At 45.2% G+C, this 16,532-nt stretch overlaps 1 protein-coding gene and 1 long non-coding RNA gene across 2 annotated transcripts in view; both read left to right on the top strand.

Moving 5' to 3' along the window:
* Positions 1–15,366, top strand: part of CFAP77 (cilia and flagella associated protein 77) — an 87,643-nt gene extending 72,277 nt beyond the window's left edge. The window contains exons 5-6 of the mRNA XM_090021929.1: positions 1,123–1,224; positions 15,035–15,366. Of these exons, the coding sequence (XP_089878055.1) occupies positions 1,123–1,224; positions 15,035–15,157 (225 nt within the window). The 3' untranslated portion in view covers positions 15,158–15,366. The remainder of the gene's footprint in view (positions 1–1,122; positions 1,225–15,034) is intronic.
* Positions 1,236–5,145, top strand: LOC149855350 (uncharacterized). Its single transcript, XR_016438477.1, has 3 exons — positions 1,236–4,489; positions 4,616–4,724; positions 4,843–5,145. It is a non-coding gene; the product is annotated as an uncharacterized LOC149855350 (long non-coding RNA).
* Positions 15,367–16,532: the final 1,166 nt, after the last annotated feature.

The raw sequence follows: 16,532 nt of genomic DNA, 5'->3' as shown, positions 1-16,532 counted from the left end.
GAGTCAAGCTAATATGGTAATGACCAATTTCAATGAGATTATTGCTGTTACAAAGTATGCTTTATAGTTAAAGTGCAAGAATACAGTGTTTTTAATTAGCATCTATTTTATAGCTGCACAGTCTAGAATAGTGGAAAACATTCAGATCTATTAATGACTGATTTCTTATCCAGGAGAGCAGCTATTGTGTTCTTTCCCTCCATGTTATCAAATTCCTGAAGTCTACAGTCACCTGCTGTTGAATTAAGGGCCACAAACCTACCTATGAGGCTCTACTTTGGAAACACAGAATCCCTGGAGTTTCATGGTGCAGCCAAAAAATGCTTACACCCAGTCCCTTAGGCTATGAACCCATAGGGTGTTACAAATAAAGCACGGCCAGGTCAGCCCAGTACTTGAATGAGGGGCAGTCAAAAATAAAATAAAAATTTTTAAAAATCTGAGCACTGCAGGAAATGATGCAAGAACTCTTCCTTCAGCCTGTCGCAACCCACCTCCAGCAGAGTTTTGGACTTTGTGCTGATGATGCTCATCATCCCTTTGGGAACAGAGGTCCTAACCACCAGCCATCATTGACACTGTTTTTTTGGGGTCACACCACCTCATCAACTCCTTGCGTCATGATGGGGCTGGCCGGGGCATTAGGGTGCTTCGGTGCAGGGGCTGCACTGGAGTACCCTTGTGCCCCAGCCAGCCCCTCCACAGCACGTTGAGTCAGGCCGGAGCAACCTCAGGCTGGCAAGCTGACTCCCCCCCGCCGGGCCCCCTGCTAGCCAAGGCTGCTCCAACCCAGCTCAGCATGGTGTGGTCCCAGGTGCACGTGTAAACATGGTGCCCAGAAGCAATACACTCCGGCACTGTGTGCACCAGGGTTTATTGCAGTGCACTAATTTCACATATAGATGTGCCCAGTATCCCCTGTATTCAGTGACTGCCCCTAAAAGCCATCCTGCCAAAAAAGGATTTATCAGGGAATGGCTGCGATTCCTACAATGATCATTCTCTCGTGAAAAAAGTTCCAAAATTGCCACTGCATCTTGGTGGTAGCTCATCCTACACCATAGCCATTCAGTACAGCTGGCTTGTTTTTTCCATGGTTATCTGACACATCTTTGCCTTTAGTTGCAAAAGAAGAAAGTGTGCGAGACACGTACCACCCTTCTCAGGAAGCACCCACCACCTGCGAAAGTGGACTCCCTGTGGCACCTGCCCCAGTTTCAGAAGGTGCGTATGACACATAGTTAAAGTTCACAATAGACATGCATGCAACACTTGAAGCTTAAAAAGACAAAAAACAAACCAAGAGCAGATAACCCAGAGGGAAGGTTTTTAATCATCATATCACCGAGGTGGGCATTTTAAAACGGCCTTACCAGATGAGTGCATCTTTAGTACTAGCATCATCTCTTGAAGTTAGGATGCTCAAAAAGTGCAAGAGATGTTCCTGCAATGGTCATGAATTACTGTAGAGAAAATGGCCGTTTACAAAGCAGGCCATCTTGTTGGTTTGCACCATCAATAATTCATGCCATGCTGGGTTAATTTGGTTCAAGAAGTATTTTTACCCTGAGAATTAAAGACTTCCAGAAGACCTGCACTCTCAGCATTTCTCTAAACTGTCTGGTTGACAATCTTTTCCTCAAGATTGAATGGAAGGCCTGTTCAGGAACATGACACTTGCCTAAATTGATCCAGATCAGAGTCAAGCTTAAGATTGCACGTTCTAGCATGGGATCTGAACATCTTGCAGTATTAATCTGTGCATCCTGTTGTACTCTAGGGCACTCGTTTGAATTCTGGTATCTTTGTTTGTGGTGCAAAATACAGGGAAGCTGCAAGTAAAAAGCCAGGGGGCATTTTACAGACGAAGGGAAAAAGAGAGCTGGGCTGAGGCGGGGGCGGGGAAACAGCAGAAAAACCAAGAGCATCCGAGACCTGTGGGGAGTTTGCATGGCCAAAAAATATATATATATCACATCTGGCATTGATAGATACCCCTGCAAAGAACCTCGCAGCCTTCTGAGCAGGCCCATTGTTTGGGGGTTATTTTTCGCCACTCTGTTGATTTTTAACTGCAGTTTAAACAACGCCGAGAATTTGCAGTTCCCTGAAGCTAATGTACTTGAACAAGTTGGAGAGTTTTGACCAAGAAATGTGTTTTGCAACACCTTGATGTATTCCTCTTATGCCCTGCCTAAGTCTGTCCTATTAGCATATGTCAGTAATCATTTATCCCAGCTGCCTGTCAGCATAGAGCTGCTGCTGCAGCTAGTGTCAGGGAAAGAACATGACCGATCGCTGTTAAACAGATTGTGTAAGTCACACGAGATCCTGGGGCGAGCCTCCTCTTTATAGCTCCTCTCACCCTGGACCTTTCCATCACTATTCATTTTTCAGACTCTCTCTCCGTTTCTCTTTTCCACTCTCCTCTGCTTTTTGTTTTGTCTGCACGTGTTGCCAGGTGTTTGGGGGGTTTTTTGAGAGACTGCAGCTATGCCACCCCACTTCCCTGCTTTTCCTTCCTCTTCTCTCTCTGCTTGGCTCCTGCTTTGGCCTACTGGGACCCTTCCATCTGCAGCATCCAGGAAAGGAGGCTGAAGCCAATTTTCTGCAGAGGCACAGAGTTTCCATAATCTTTCCATTTCTTACAACATTAAATCGGAGAAGCTTATCCTTTCCTCAGCTGTAGATCGGATTGGGTGTCTATCTATACTAGAACTTATATCAAGAAATGCAGTACTCATCTGGGGTTCAGATTTTCCGCAGCTGGAAATTAAGTCATCCTGTTGTGTAGCCATGAATCTGTTCATCTCAATACAGCAATAGGAAGAGAACAGAGAAGGTGCACGCTTAGGCGATGAGGAGTTTCATGATGTCTTATGCCATATACTGCTACTCAATGCTTTGCAAGACCCTGGCCTTAAAATATGGTTTCCTTTGTGAGCAGGTAAGTAAGTAGTAATGAAACAATTCAGGTAACATAAAGTAGCCAAACCAAACTGCACCTTAGTATCCATCAGGGTTTGAAAAAGAGTTGGGTGAAGTTTGTTCACATTCTCCATCCCTATTAATTCCAGTCAGGATGGGAAGTTGCAGCAAGGGAGGTTAATTTGGAGAAAAAACTCTCTCACTAGGAGGGTGGTGAAGCACTGGAATGGGTTAGCTAGAGAGGGGGCGGACTCTCCATCCTTGGAGGCTTTTAAGGTCCAGCTTGACAAAGCCCTGGCTGGGATGATGTAGTTGGGGCTGGTCCTGCTTTCAGCAGGGGGATGGACTAGACGTGACCTCCTGAGGTCCCTTCACACCCTCGTTTTCCATGAAGGGACAATATTGGAATCGTACAAGGAAGTTCCCTCCTTGCATTTTTCACCAGGGCAAAATCAGATGCACCCGAACTTCAAACTGGGGTGCAAGATAGTTTTTTTGCACAGGCATTTGCTAAAATATTTGGCACAGCACAGAAAGGAAAGCTGCTAGTACTGTCCATTGCAGGCTGGTTTCATTTATCATCATACTACACCCAAAGACCACCTCAAAAGTGGCCAGCTCAGTGTTTGTTTCCCCATCTGCAAAACGGTTATAACAACACTTTATCCATCTCCCGGTGTGTGGGTTGGGTGGCAGAGAAGGCTGTACGGTTCGGCTCAGATTTTTACCAAGTCTTGAGACCCTCTGGTGGAAGGCACCGTGAATGCAGTGATGCTTGGGGCTGGCAGTGTTTTATAAGCAATCAGTCCTCAAATTCATCCTGAAGTAGATGTTTTAAATGATGCTAAGTCTAAGAAAGAAAGAATTTGCTTCAAGGAGTCACTGACAGATCCAGGAGTCCTAACTCAAGACTTCCTTGCTCTACACCTTGGGGTTTTTTTTCTACTGGCCCAACCAGTTCCTCCCACCAACAACTGGCTCCATTCTGGAATTCAGTTTGCTTTGAAGGCAACAGATTTGTTGACCCTTCGGATGATTTTCCAAATTTTTTTTTTTTTTTTGTACGAGTATCCAGTGAGTGATGAACAAGAGTTTCAAGTGCAGTGTGAGAGCTAATCATTTGATGACCCCTCCCTAACCCTCAGAAGAAGTTCTCAAAAGGTCAAATCCAGTCTAGTCTGGAAGAGACTTTGGTGACTGGAGAACTAGTGCAATGGCTTTGCAATAAAAACCAAGAGTGAAAGTTCAGCAGTGAAGGCCCAGATTCAGTAACATGCCACTAAGCACATGCTGATGCCTTGCTGACTGGGGGAAGCTTGTGTGTGCGCTTATATACGTTTCTGAATCAGGATCTGAGACACAAAGGGGTTTCCAGTCAAAGGAAAAGGAAAAACAGCCCAATGCCCATTTAGCCTAAATGCCTCTAACATTTTGGAAGATGGTAGGGAAGGGAAAAAAGCATTAACACCTTAACACATAAACCATCTCCCACTGAGTTTAAGGTATGAAAGCTTACAAACAGAAGACATCCCTAGAGACCCGCAGCAAGAAGATAAGCAAGGTGAGGCATTCCTAATATTTCTGAGATAGAAACAAATGAGGGGAACTAAAAAACCCTTTCAGATTCTCCTTACCCATCAGAAAGGAGCAAAAAGTTCCCAGCACAAGTTTTTAAAATCTTTTGCAGATGTTCTTGAAGTCGAGGTAGTTGGAAGTCCTGTGCTACCAGCGGGTGTCATGCCTTTTCTCAATACATCTGGGGCAAACATCTGTATTGCAGAGCCGGTCAATACCAGGTATCACTGCTTTTCTGTTGTCTCATTTCAGGGACAAAGCATTAATCATGACCTCTGCATGGTATTAGTAATTGCAATTAATCACTGACACATGTTTTAACCCCTTCCCCGTTGTCAGTCACACTCCACTGATAAGCACTTTAGGGATCCGGATTCAAAGTCCAGTGAAGACGGTGAAAAGTCTCTCTCTGCTTTTGAGGCATTTTTTGGATCAGGCCTTTAAAATTTGAGCCTTCCATCTTTGAAGTCATGGGCGAAACTCCTGCACTCTTCATTGGAAGAAGTTTTCAGCTGCTTGGCATCGTGTTACCATAGTTAGCAAGTTATTACTTAGGTGATTCCCCAAGTCAAGCCTCCCTCCGTCATTAGAGAGGGGCTTCTCCCCTCCAGGTGGACTCAAAAAAATAAAATTAAATCAAGCTTACCTCCACATTCAAGACTCCTTTATATTCTTCACCAATAAACAACTTGTAGGTTGATGGGTCCTCAAGCTTCCTATTATGAAAGGGAGAACTCTTCCCTAAAGCTGGGCCTGTCAGAGATCGATGATCTCACGTGTCCTTCCCCAGAAAACAGATGTTGAATCTGAATTCTGCCAGAAACAATTAAACACCTTTCCGACAAGAAGGAGCTCAAGATTTCTTGTGTCAACACAAATTTACCTGTATAAGCAATTGGAAAGTGAAGCTCTTCTAAAAATATTGCTTTAGTATCAGACAACTTCTCTCCTGAACCCTGAACAGAGCCGTTTCACGGTCAGGAGAGAGGGGGAGGATCTCCCAAGAGGATTATCTAACCAGAATAGACCGAAGGCTAAAACAAACACCTTCAGTGGTAGGGGCTGATGCTGCTAACAGACGTTCATCCCTTGCTTTAGTGTGTTCTGCCATGGGGGGCTGCACACTGGGGTAAGACGAGAAGATTTTTCTATCCCACAGAAGTTAGAGATTTCCCAAAGTCTCCCCTACTTTGCACCAAAAGGAATCCAAAACCCTTCAGAGATTTCTTGAAAAGCCAGAGAGACTTAACACCCCCAAAGACACACATGTACACAGACATACCCCTCACACAGGCACAGCCAACAGGATGGGGCAGTACAAGGTTTAAAAGTTTTTGCTACAGGGTTGACATCCCTTCCAATAAAAACATGCTGTTGTCTTCCTGAGCCTGTGTAAGATGGCTGTCAGTATGGATCTGTCTGTCTGCACAGGACTTTATCATTTTCAATGGATTTATCCCAATTGTAGCATAAGGCAAGATGCTGGCTGTTGTTTAGCAGCTGTATACCCTTAGGCTCACTTGAAGATCTGCGGCCGAGAAAACTTAGTTAAAAAAGAGTGTGTCCCCCTACTCACTTCTGATGCTTCAGAAGCATGTGTCCTCCTTTGGGGGAGGGAAACGAGAGGACCACAGCCCCACTCACTGGTGGCAGTGATGGGGCACACAATGAAAATCTTCCTCAAGACAATCACAAACTCCTCCGTTTTAGGCTGGACATTAGGAAAAATTTCTTTACTGTCCGAGCCCCCAAGGCCTAGAACAGACTCCCTCCAGAAGTGTTGCAAGCACCTGCTCTGGACTCTTTTAAGAAACATTTGGATGTTTATCTTGCTGGGATCATTTGATCCTAGCTGACCTCCTGGCCCTGGGGCAGGGGGCTGGACTCGATCTTCCAAGGTCCTGTCCAGCCCTAGTGTCCATGAAATCTATGAAGACAATCTCCGATGCTCACACTCAAGGCTTAACACAGGGGCAGGCAATTATTTTGGGCGGAGGGCTGCTTACTGAGTTTTGGCAAGCCATCAAGGGCCGCATGACAGGCAGCCGGGGCAGATAAATGTTAAATTTTCTAAATTTTTTTAGGGGCCCCGCGGGCTGGATAGAATGGCCTGGTGGGCTGCGTCTGGCCCGCGGGCCGCATGTTGCCCACCCCGGCTTAGCATATATTCTCCAACGTGCTTGGCAAACACTGAGCCTCATCTTGCCTTTATTTCACCAGGAGGCCACAATTTTGAAGTACCCTGTAGAGTGGGATCTTTCGTAAAGAAAGAATAACCCAAAACGATAATGATATTCATCTGCCAAGTGTATGAAGGTCAAAGAGGATCACTCACTCAGAGCTTCACGGTGATCTTCAGTGCCTTAGACTGGAGTCTACGCTGGATCCAGCGAGGCCCAACACATGGCTGCAAACTAGTGCCTGCTGGGGGTGGGGAGTGGAAGAAAACAAAGGAGCTTCGCTCTCTCTCACTAATTGCCTCTGCCCATTCTCTTCTGCGCCGAGGTTCTGACATTACATAGTCATTCAGTCACTAAAGTATAGACAAATTGACTATATTTTCATTTGGATTTCCGTTTCAGCCCCACTGCTTTGGAATAATGGCGCATGCTATTAAGCTAAGCATTTGATTTACAAGCTTTCACTCGCGGTACTGCTTGTTCTTACTTAACGTCTCGTTGTGGAAGGCTAACCCGGACTCCAGTCTCCTGGGCTCCCCCGGCTCTGCAGTCGCTGCCCGGCTTGCTGATATAAACAGGGTAGTGGGGAGCCAGTGACACGCCAAGGTGCAGTTCATTAGCGAAAGTTGCTGAATTGTGGTATTTTTTTTTTTTTATTTTATTTTTTTTACAAGACACAACCAGAAATTGCTCTCAGGTTAACCCCTTGCTTACCCCAACAGGAAGCTTCCACCTACCCACAGAAAGGAAAAGACATCACTCTCTCCCTCTCTCAGTTGCTTTCTTTGTAGTTATATTGCAGCTCCTAGATTCTGTTTGATTTTGGGGGTTTTTTGCTTGTGCAGCCGTTTCTTACCTGCAACCAATTTTACTTCTCACTAAAAATTTCCTAGGAATTAAAGAGGCCAATTTCTAATGAGCTCAGGGAAAGCGATATAACCCCCTGCACTGAAAAACAGAACAGGTATATAGGTGATTATCTATAAGTCACATACGTGCACACGCAACATTCTGCAGAATACAGGGACCTTCCACCTCTGCACAGCCCCTGAACACCCGTCCCACAGTCTGTCCTTTGAGGACTGGGACCGACTTCTCAGGGGATAAACAGGGATCAATCCCTCAGGAAAATCATTCATTGAAACATGCAGACCAAGCCCCTGGCCCATTGCCAGTGTCCCCTATGCTCCTCATTCACCCAATGCAGCTGGTTCTTTGCATGAATGAGGGTCATTGTTTGCCATGTGTAGAGTTATCCAGAACCGTCGCTTCAGATTCGGGGAGGGGAGTGGCAAAAGAAACACAACACTGCACCAATCCTGACTGACGCTGCCACAACATAAATGCTTAATAATTAAGTTGGCATGTCAATAGGCCAAAGCTGGCCAGCCTAGTCTGAGTCCTGTTGGTCTGAATCCAGAATGACGGTCCATTTCAGTGGAGTTATTCAACTTCTGCAGCAAGGCAAGAGAGCAGAATCAACCCTTGCACATCAGAGCAAGTGCACCCACTCTGTGTCACGGACACGCATTCATTTCCCTTTACTCGGTAGAGGTTTGAGCTCAAAAATCAGCACGCAGGCTGCTTTCCAGGGAGAACATTCTTGTTTACTTGACCAAAAAAAATAAAGAAATTTTTATATATATTAAAAAAACAAAAACAAAAAAAAACCCATAGCAACTTTGGACAGCACATTTGTCAACATGTACTGCTTTCCCAAACAGATAAAACAAGCTACGCTCAATATGCTATATGAATAAGCGATAAGCAATTGACAAGCGAGTGTTAGGATACCTTGGCAAAAGACTTAATTTGCAACCTAGCACAAAATCAAAGACTCTGTCAACGGATGAGCAGCTCTCCTCGAATATGCCTTGCATTACCTGAGAAAGCACTGTCAGGTAAATTTCCAGTGAAAGTAATTAAGGAATCCCCACTGTATAAACTTTGCAGCAAAATTCTGGGCTCCAGAATTTGATTCTCACTGGGGATCTGATACCTGCTCACAGTCTGATCCCTCATAAAAATTAACAGTTGAGGTTTAACACGCATGCATATACACACACACACACACACACTCTCTCAACGTGTTTTTTTTTTCCCCTTAATGCTGCACCTCTATCTTTGTCTAAGGAACTGAACTGACAAGCACAGCTCATGTAATCTTGCTATTGTTGCCTTGTCAGAAATGCCTTAGACTGTGCTTAAGTAACCAGTGTTTGATACACAGAATACACAGTAGGCTAGCTTTATAGATATGGCATTTATCTTCACAGCTATGAGGAGGACAGAAAAACTTCACAAATTCCGAACGTTATAAAACTCGTCTCCTGGGGGCCCGGAGCAGGCTTAAAGAATAAAGTAATGGGCAAAAGTGCTTCCCGGCACTAGGCTTCCCATTCAAGTCCAGCTCAGGTTGCAATGTTGACTGACCAAGACTCAACAGCATCAGGTGCCCTAAGCAAAACGAGTTTGGCAGGTCTCAGACTGGCTTCTAGTAGAGAGAAAACCATAGCAAATGCTACCTTGAGTTCTAGCAGCTACCCGTGGTGGAAGCTTAAAAGCCTCCGTGACAAGCAGGATATGAAAACCTAAAGGTACAGCAGAGGCACTAAACACTGAATGGGCCAGGGGACCCTGAACTGCCTTTTTCCCCTTTAGGCGTGAACTCTCCAGATCGGGGTTGGGGAAAGGCAAGGGAATTGATTGCTGCCTGTGCCAAATTTGTTCTGCTGGTAGATGCAGGACTCCCACCCCATTGCTGTCACCAACATTAAAGTTGAAAATGCCTTTCTTCTCAGGCAGCTCGGCCCAGTAGAGGCTGGTATTACACTCGGTACAGCAACACTGATCATAACCCTTGTCATTCACCTGTCCACAGTTCTGGTAACCTCATGGATCCAGTTTGCACCAGGCTCCATCTCCGCGCGCATGCCATACCTAGTCACTTCTCCACTGTGCCACTAAGCACTCAGCGGGACTTCTCAGATGTTCACCTTTCCATTCAGTACCTGCTATACTGTGCCTTTGACTTTGCATGCAGTTCTTCCAGATCCTGCGTGTATATCGGCGAAAGGAGAGCAGGGGAAAAATCCAGAAGTTTTTTGTTTTGTTTTGTTTGTAGGAGAAAAAGTTTCTCTCTCCTTTTACTCAGAGATGGCCTCAACTCAGAACCAGAATCCAACACCCCCAAACTGCATGGCATTCATCTGCAGCTGCTCCACTTCTGTTATCTCCATGGGGAGTCGAGACAGACTGCTAGATCCAAACACACACCTTGAACTTAGCCCAGGCCAGGTCATTTTCTTCTCTCCTTAATGAAAACCCATTTTAAAAATTGCTTTCCTCCCACATTTTATTTATTAAAAACCTCAAAAAGCCACCCACACCGTACAACTTGAATGCTGGAAGGAGATACCAACCCGATAGCCCTTGAGAAGGAAGACTGCGAAAGCACCACAGAGTACAGGGGAGCCAAGATGGTGAGAAGGCGAGGTCAGGACACACGCAGTCAAACCCAGCCTCCACATAGACGACCAACAAGGGCTGACAACAAGGACCCGTTTGATGCCATTCCCACCCTGTGGACGCTTGTCCATAAGAAAATGGACAGATCCCCAATTTGCCGTCAGTGCCCTGCTGCAAACAGAATGAAAACACCCTTCAACTCTTCCCTTCTTTGCGTGTGCTGTTCTGTCACAACTTATACCACAAATCCATACCTTCTGTATGGCACACGCCCTTCCCACAAACCCCTTCAGCTTTCAAGTGCTGAAGCTGCTTGCTGACTGATGTGCTGGACAAGGGAGCCGGTTTTCCAGTCCCATTGATCCCCTGGAGCTTCAGAGGCTGTTAAAATACAGCAGTCAGGGATGTAACCGTGGGCTCAGCACCACCCCCAAGCCTTGGACTACCGGTAACTGGGGGTGTAATGGGATGGATTGCACTGCACACACCCTCTTTCTTATCCTCTTCCAACGCAACCATTATTTGCCACCGATGGGTTACATAAACCATTGGTCCAGCCAAGCGCGGCAGCTTCTATGCTGTGTTAGCGTAGAAGTTAGCAGCTCCAGGCTGCTCCTATACTTGCCAGGGTAAGGCATATGCCTGGATCATGGTTCAAGGGGGTGAATGAGTTTCCCCAAACCCTTTTGGCTTCTTACCCAAGAGCAAATGGCCAGTGACTCTTGGTGTCCATCTAGAAACATCCTACAAGGTCCTAATTTTCAGAAAGGGCCCTAGCATCAGTTTGCTCCAAGGTATATTAAAGCCAGGCAGCCAAAAATCACCAACTTTTTTTTTTTTTTTTTTTTTAATTCTTTGTGTTTTTGAAGCAAAATAATCACTTCCCCCAACATCCATTTCATCTTTTCCTCCCTGCATTTCCCTTCTCAATTAGAAAAGGAAGAAAGGAAACAACCCTCAATTTAAATCAGGCATGTTAACCACTCTTCCTGCAGTGAAAGGCATGGTATTTATAACCCTAATAATCCTACACACACCCTCCGAGTTTGGCTCAGCTGTGGACAGAATAACGTCTGTTTTAAAAATACCTACCTCGCTCTGTAACTTGTCATAGCATTTGTTGACAACCCTATTGAAAGCAGATCTCAATGTGACTGTGAAGGATCTTTCAGTACCTCTTTCTCTTTCCCAGACAGTTTTTGAAAGGGAGGGGAAGGGAAGGAAAAAAAAAAAAGCCAAAAAGAAAAAAAAAAAAAAGCCATCAATACAGGGGGAAAAAGGCATCAGCAGCCAGCATCGGCTGATGAGGCTCCTCACCTGGGCCCTCAGCGCACCGCCTCCAATTAAATCAAAATGGTTTGTTTTTAATGGTCTTTTACACTGACAAGTGGGCTATCATTCCAGGCCCAGATAGCTGTCAGGGAGCTGAGGCAAATCCTCCGTTGATAATGCCCAATGCTTCCAATTAGGAGCCGAGGCCGCTCCTGGCGCGCTAACGATTCCCCAGCCTCCCCCTAGGCCCCTTCGGCGCTGGCTGTTTCGTCTTCCCTCCTCCTCCACCGCAAATTACTGACACAAAACGGAGGCGCCCTGGCGTCTCCTCACCACGCCAGGCCCGGGCCCTGTTGGGTTTAATGAGGCGATGGAAGTTTTTGCGGCTCTTTCGCTAAATTCTTTTCTTGTTTGACAGCTGCTTGAGTGTTGACCTTATAAAAGATTTAGTGTTTCTCATTATTTTCTGTCAAGCTTCACAAGTGATGGCTTCACGGAAATCATTTGCATCTAGATGTGTATGCGCGCTTGCACGTGCGTGTGTCTGCATGGGGATGCTCTACACAGTATGCGGAGGGGTGGTTGTGCACCTGGCTCCTATATTGTGCCGCATTTCCCATTCCTTCCCCCCCTGCCTTAAAAATCTACGAGCTTGATGTTGTTGTTGTGTGCTGTTTTAAAGGGGGGAAAGATAAGAAAGAAAGAGACAACTTGAAAGACTGGGTTTGTTGGGACCTTGTAAATGAGGAACAGGTTTTTGTACGACGCGTACAAGCCATTTTCCTATGTCACTGGCAAAAATGACTCAGGCACACCCGCGCTGGGAAAACCAGGCTGAGTTCAGGGGCGGTGCTCAAGTGAAAACTTACACAAGGCTTGGAAGCTTTTGCTCCACAAGCATAGCGCTTCAGGTCGATAGTATATATTAAAAATAGGGAACAGAGCATAGTTTCCTTGCAACCATGTGCAGAACCCTTCAGAGCGGTGAGGGAGACGTCTTGATGACATTTTACTAGGACCCCTTTGTAGTTTATTCACAAGCGTGTTTACAAGCCAAACTGAATCATTCAGTTATGCAAGTTAAATATTCAGTCACTCTCCCAAGCAGCTCTGGTGTACCTGTGCCTAAATTAGCTGATCCTCCTCATCGCTTTGCACACGCAAAGTGCTGAACAGGAATTATACATTGAGATTTCTGGGAAACAGAAAGGTTTAGCACACCTCTTTGCTTTTCACTTAACTCACAACTCCCAGATCCTCTGCTGAGTTCAGTAGACAGCTGCCCATTTATACCATGTGGAAGGTCTGCTCTACACCGAGTGTTTTGGTCTTGTCACGTCTTGCATACCATTTATCAGTCCCCCATCCGGACTGCCTTTATTACAGGGATTTTCACACTGGTATACCGATGACTGGCAGGTTTCCCTTTTCTATAACAGTAAGTTGAGCTAGGCAATCTACGGGGAAGTAGCACACGCACATATATATGCACACACACTAATTTTTTTTAGATGTACGAATTTTCCCCCTGCAACTGTGGGAAGCAAGGTCAGATGTTAATGCATCCCAGCTGCGAACATCTCACGGAGATTTTTTATGAGACTTGACATGAAAGTGTTGTTTCTGGATTAACACAGTTGATTTTAATTAGGGGAGCTGAAAACAAGGCCAACTTCAAAACCCTACAAGAGAACCCGCAGGCCTGTGCAGTCCGAAAAGCATTCAAGGACATTAGCACCCCGTCACCCGATTTGCTTCACTTGGCATATCAAACGTATAACTTTGGTATGGTAGTTCAAACCCTGCTGGAATAATGGTGCAGATTATCAGATGTCTCTAGGGAGATGCCTTTTGGTTAATCACTTAAAATAAGAATTAGACACAAATCACAGATTAGAAATCGCACCGCTTGGCACCGACTTCCTACACCAACCTCTGACCTCCCACCACCCCTGTCCTGACTAATTACTGGCTGGGGACTCAGCCATACTTCTCAAGGTTCCCTCATTATGAGAAGCCCTCTCATTTAAAAAAAAAAAAAAAAAAAAAAATTGCCCCCTGGTTTACACCTGGTGTCTCCCACTTATTCATACTGAGGTCAGAAGCCATGGATTGTGTGCAACTTTGGAGAAGGCACTGCTAAGTTTCCTTATTGTCTCCTGTTTCTGTGTTTGCTTCACAGTAGGGTACTAGCTCTGTGCAAAGTCGCCAGGTGAGCTTGTCAGTAAGCTCCCGGTGTCTTCCCTTAGGACTCTAAATATGGCCCAACAGAGCATTGTCCTCCAAGTTGTCTCATGCTACATCCGTAGGTCTGCAAGTAGTGTCCTACTGCCAGTGAAAATTGAATGCACTTCTGTGTGGTCACTGGAAATCTGTAAGGCTCACTGAAATGACACCATTGTCCTCACATATGAGTAGAGTTGCCAAAAATGTTCAGCACTGGCCCAGCTCTGCTATTGAAGTCAATGATACAAGTCCTCCGATCTTTGATTCTTGGCCTGACTCTGCTCCCAACATCACTTTGGTGAATCCTAGAGTCTGAACCTCTGACTCCGGAAAGAAAAGACTGTTTTTTTCCCCCCCTCGGAGACCTGAAGAAGGGTATTTCATACTGAAAGCTTGCCTGTCTATATCCTCCCAACAATACAACTGGTCCAATAAGAGATATCACCCACAAAAATCCTTGCCTTTCTGAAATTTCAGTCACTGTCTTAAGAGAAAAAATAACTACTGTAAAGATTCTTGGTTCTCTCCCTCTTATTTTTAAACTCAGAGAGAGAATTACTGCTTTACTTATAGCTATGTGAAAGCAATTGGTGTAGCCATCATTTTCAGAACCGACTATCAGCAGTAAAGCATCAAGTTTCCTATTTAATACATTCCTTATTTGTAATAGTACTGAACATCTAAACATGCCCTCGGCCTGTCTTGTCTTTTTAGCCCATAAGGTCTTGAGGGCAAAGACTATTTCATAGTGTATATACACAGGGCTACCTGAATATACACGTGCAGATATCCTGTCTATATTTGCTCTGCGTGTGTATACAGATCTACCCCGTCACTACCACAACGCACCCCAAAAGTCACAGGAACTAACGTGATATAACCCACACACTGATCCCTCCTGTTCTGCTCTACCCCATTCTCCAAGTCTGTGTCTTCACAACAGAGCGGCCTCTGAAGCAATGTTTATACAGCACCTAGCAGAATGAGGCCCTGATCCTGGCCAACTCAGGTACCATCGTAACAGCATTTCCTGGTGACCACAATGAGAAGTGTAAGTGCGCTCTGAAAATGAGGCCCACTTGGTTTGCAGTTATTAGGCACAGCCCCACCTGAGCACATCCTCTCCAATGGCAGACTGTTTGCAGCGAGATTATAGGACTCATTCATCAAGGGGGTGTTAAAAGATAACCTCCACCATGAAGGCCAGCCAGTCTCCATTTGGAAGTTGGTAGCTGGCTTCCTGTACAGCACAGAACGACATCCTGAAACGGCCAGGAGCTGACGAGCTCGGCCGCAGCCCAGTTCCCAGCTCATGTTCCAAGCCTCTTTCCTTTCACTTTCTCCTCGCTGTGACTGATCGCATGTATCCGCTTCTCTCGTTATAGGTAGCTCCACATCTCAGTACCTTTCCAAGCCGTGATGCTCAGAAAAAAGCATTCAGTGTCTACCTTGCGGAACAACCTACAAGGTGCGGTCCCCTTGGCCAGGGTCTTTATGCCAAGGCCTAAATGCTCTAAAAAAAAAAAAAAAAAAAAAAAAATGCATGTACTGTCTGTCTATCCTAATCCTTTTAGAACATGTTAGCAATGTAGCACAAGGCTTTATTCCAAGTACAATGTGCTATACCAAGATGGCATATAGTACAACGTGCTATACCAAGATTTAAGTTTAAAAAGCCTCCATTAACAGCGATAGAACTGAATAAAGAACAAATTTATCAACAAGTTTCTGCTTTGCTGTATCGATGTCTTCACTTGGAACGTACACCTGCATGTACTGTTAACCACCCTGCTCCACTACTGTGTTCAGAGTTGTCCACAGCTAATCCACAGTATTACTACAATGAAAGTAGTGAATTTTCCCTTCACTGTGCCTTAGAGGTGATAAACAGCCTTATGGTTTCCATCATTTATATAATGTTTTCCAATGAAAATGTCTCACTCACTGGTCGGGAAGATAAATCTTCCTTAAGGGCCTGCTTCAGCAAAGTACTCAACTATGCTTAATTTCAGGGAGGTCAAGGTACATGCTGAAGTCCTCTGCCATATTGGGGACTTGGTGGAAATTAGTTTATTGGTTTGATACCAGCCAAAGGGATTTGGCTCTGATGAACTGTTGTACAATTCAGACCTATGCATTTTCCGTGCAGCCCATGAATAAATCCACAACTCAACTTATAATCAATACCATAAGCAATACACAATAGCAAGCTCAGAAGCTGCATTATGCTGAATAAGGGAAAGACACCTATGTAAGCATGGATCGAAAGAACATTTGCACCAACGGGATTTAAAAAAAAAAAAAAAAAAAAAAAAGCTGCTTCCAACACAGTGTCTTATATTAAGAAAATGCCTCAAAAAATGGTCCTGATTATTTCGATTTGACAATCTGTTAGCTAAACCATAAATCCCTTTGGCATGTTCCACTCCGCAGCACTGTCAGCACACCTCATACTGTACCACATGTGACATTGTACGTCATGCATGGTACGATATGACATTTTAAACATTCGTTTGCATCACCTCTTCCTCACAGAGCGCTTGCACATTCCCCATCACCCTAGCACCTTGCAGGGCATTAGCTGCACAACAACCCTGCACACGTCTAAGGGACAGCTGGGCGCTCTTATAGCTAAGCGAGAAATCAAACAGACAGTTCAGGAACTAGCACAGGGCATCCCACCTCCAACCACCTCTACCTTAAGCTTTCAAACCTGCCTGTGAGAGGACAGAGTCCTGTGTTAATACTGACTGGTTTTACCTGGACACAGGAGCAAACTGGGCAATAAAGACGTTTTCCTTACCTGAGATGAAGCATATACCTATGGGTGGGACAGAGGCTTGAAACAAGCTAGAGATGTCTAACTTACCTGAGATTTCTGGG

Source organism: Crocodylus siamensis, chromosome 11 (genome assembly GCF_052110815.1).
Source record: "Crocodylus siamensis isolate JL-2025a chromosome 11, ASM5211081v1, whole genome shotgun sequence".
Classification (NCBI taxonomy): Eukaryota; Metazoa; Chordata; order Crocodylia; family Crocodylidae; genus Crocodylus; species Crocodylus siamensis.
The sequence above is the reverse complement of the archived record's forward strand: the minus strand, read 5'-3'. Positions and strand labels throughout refer to the sequence as shown.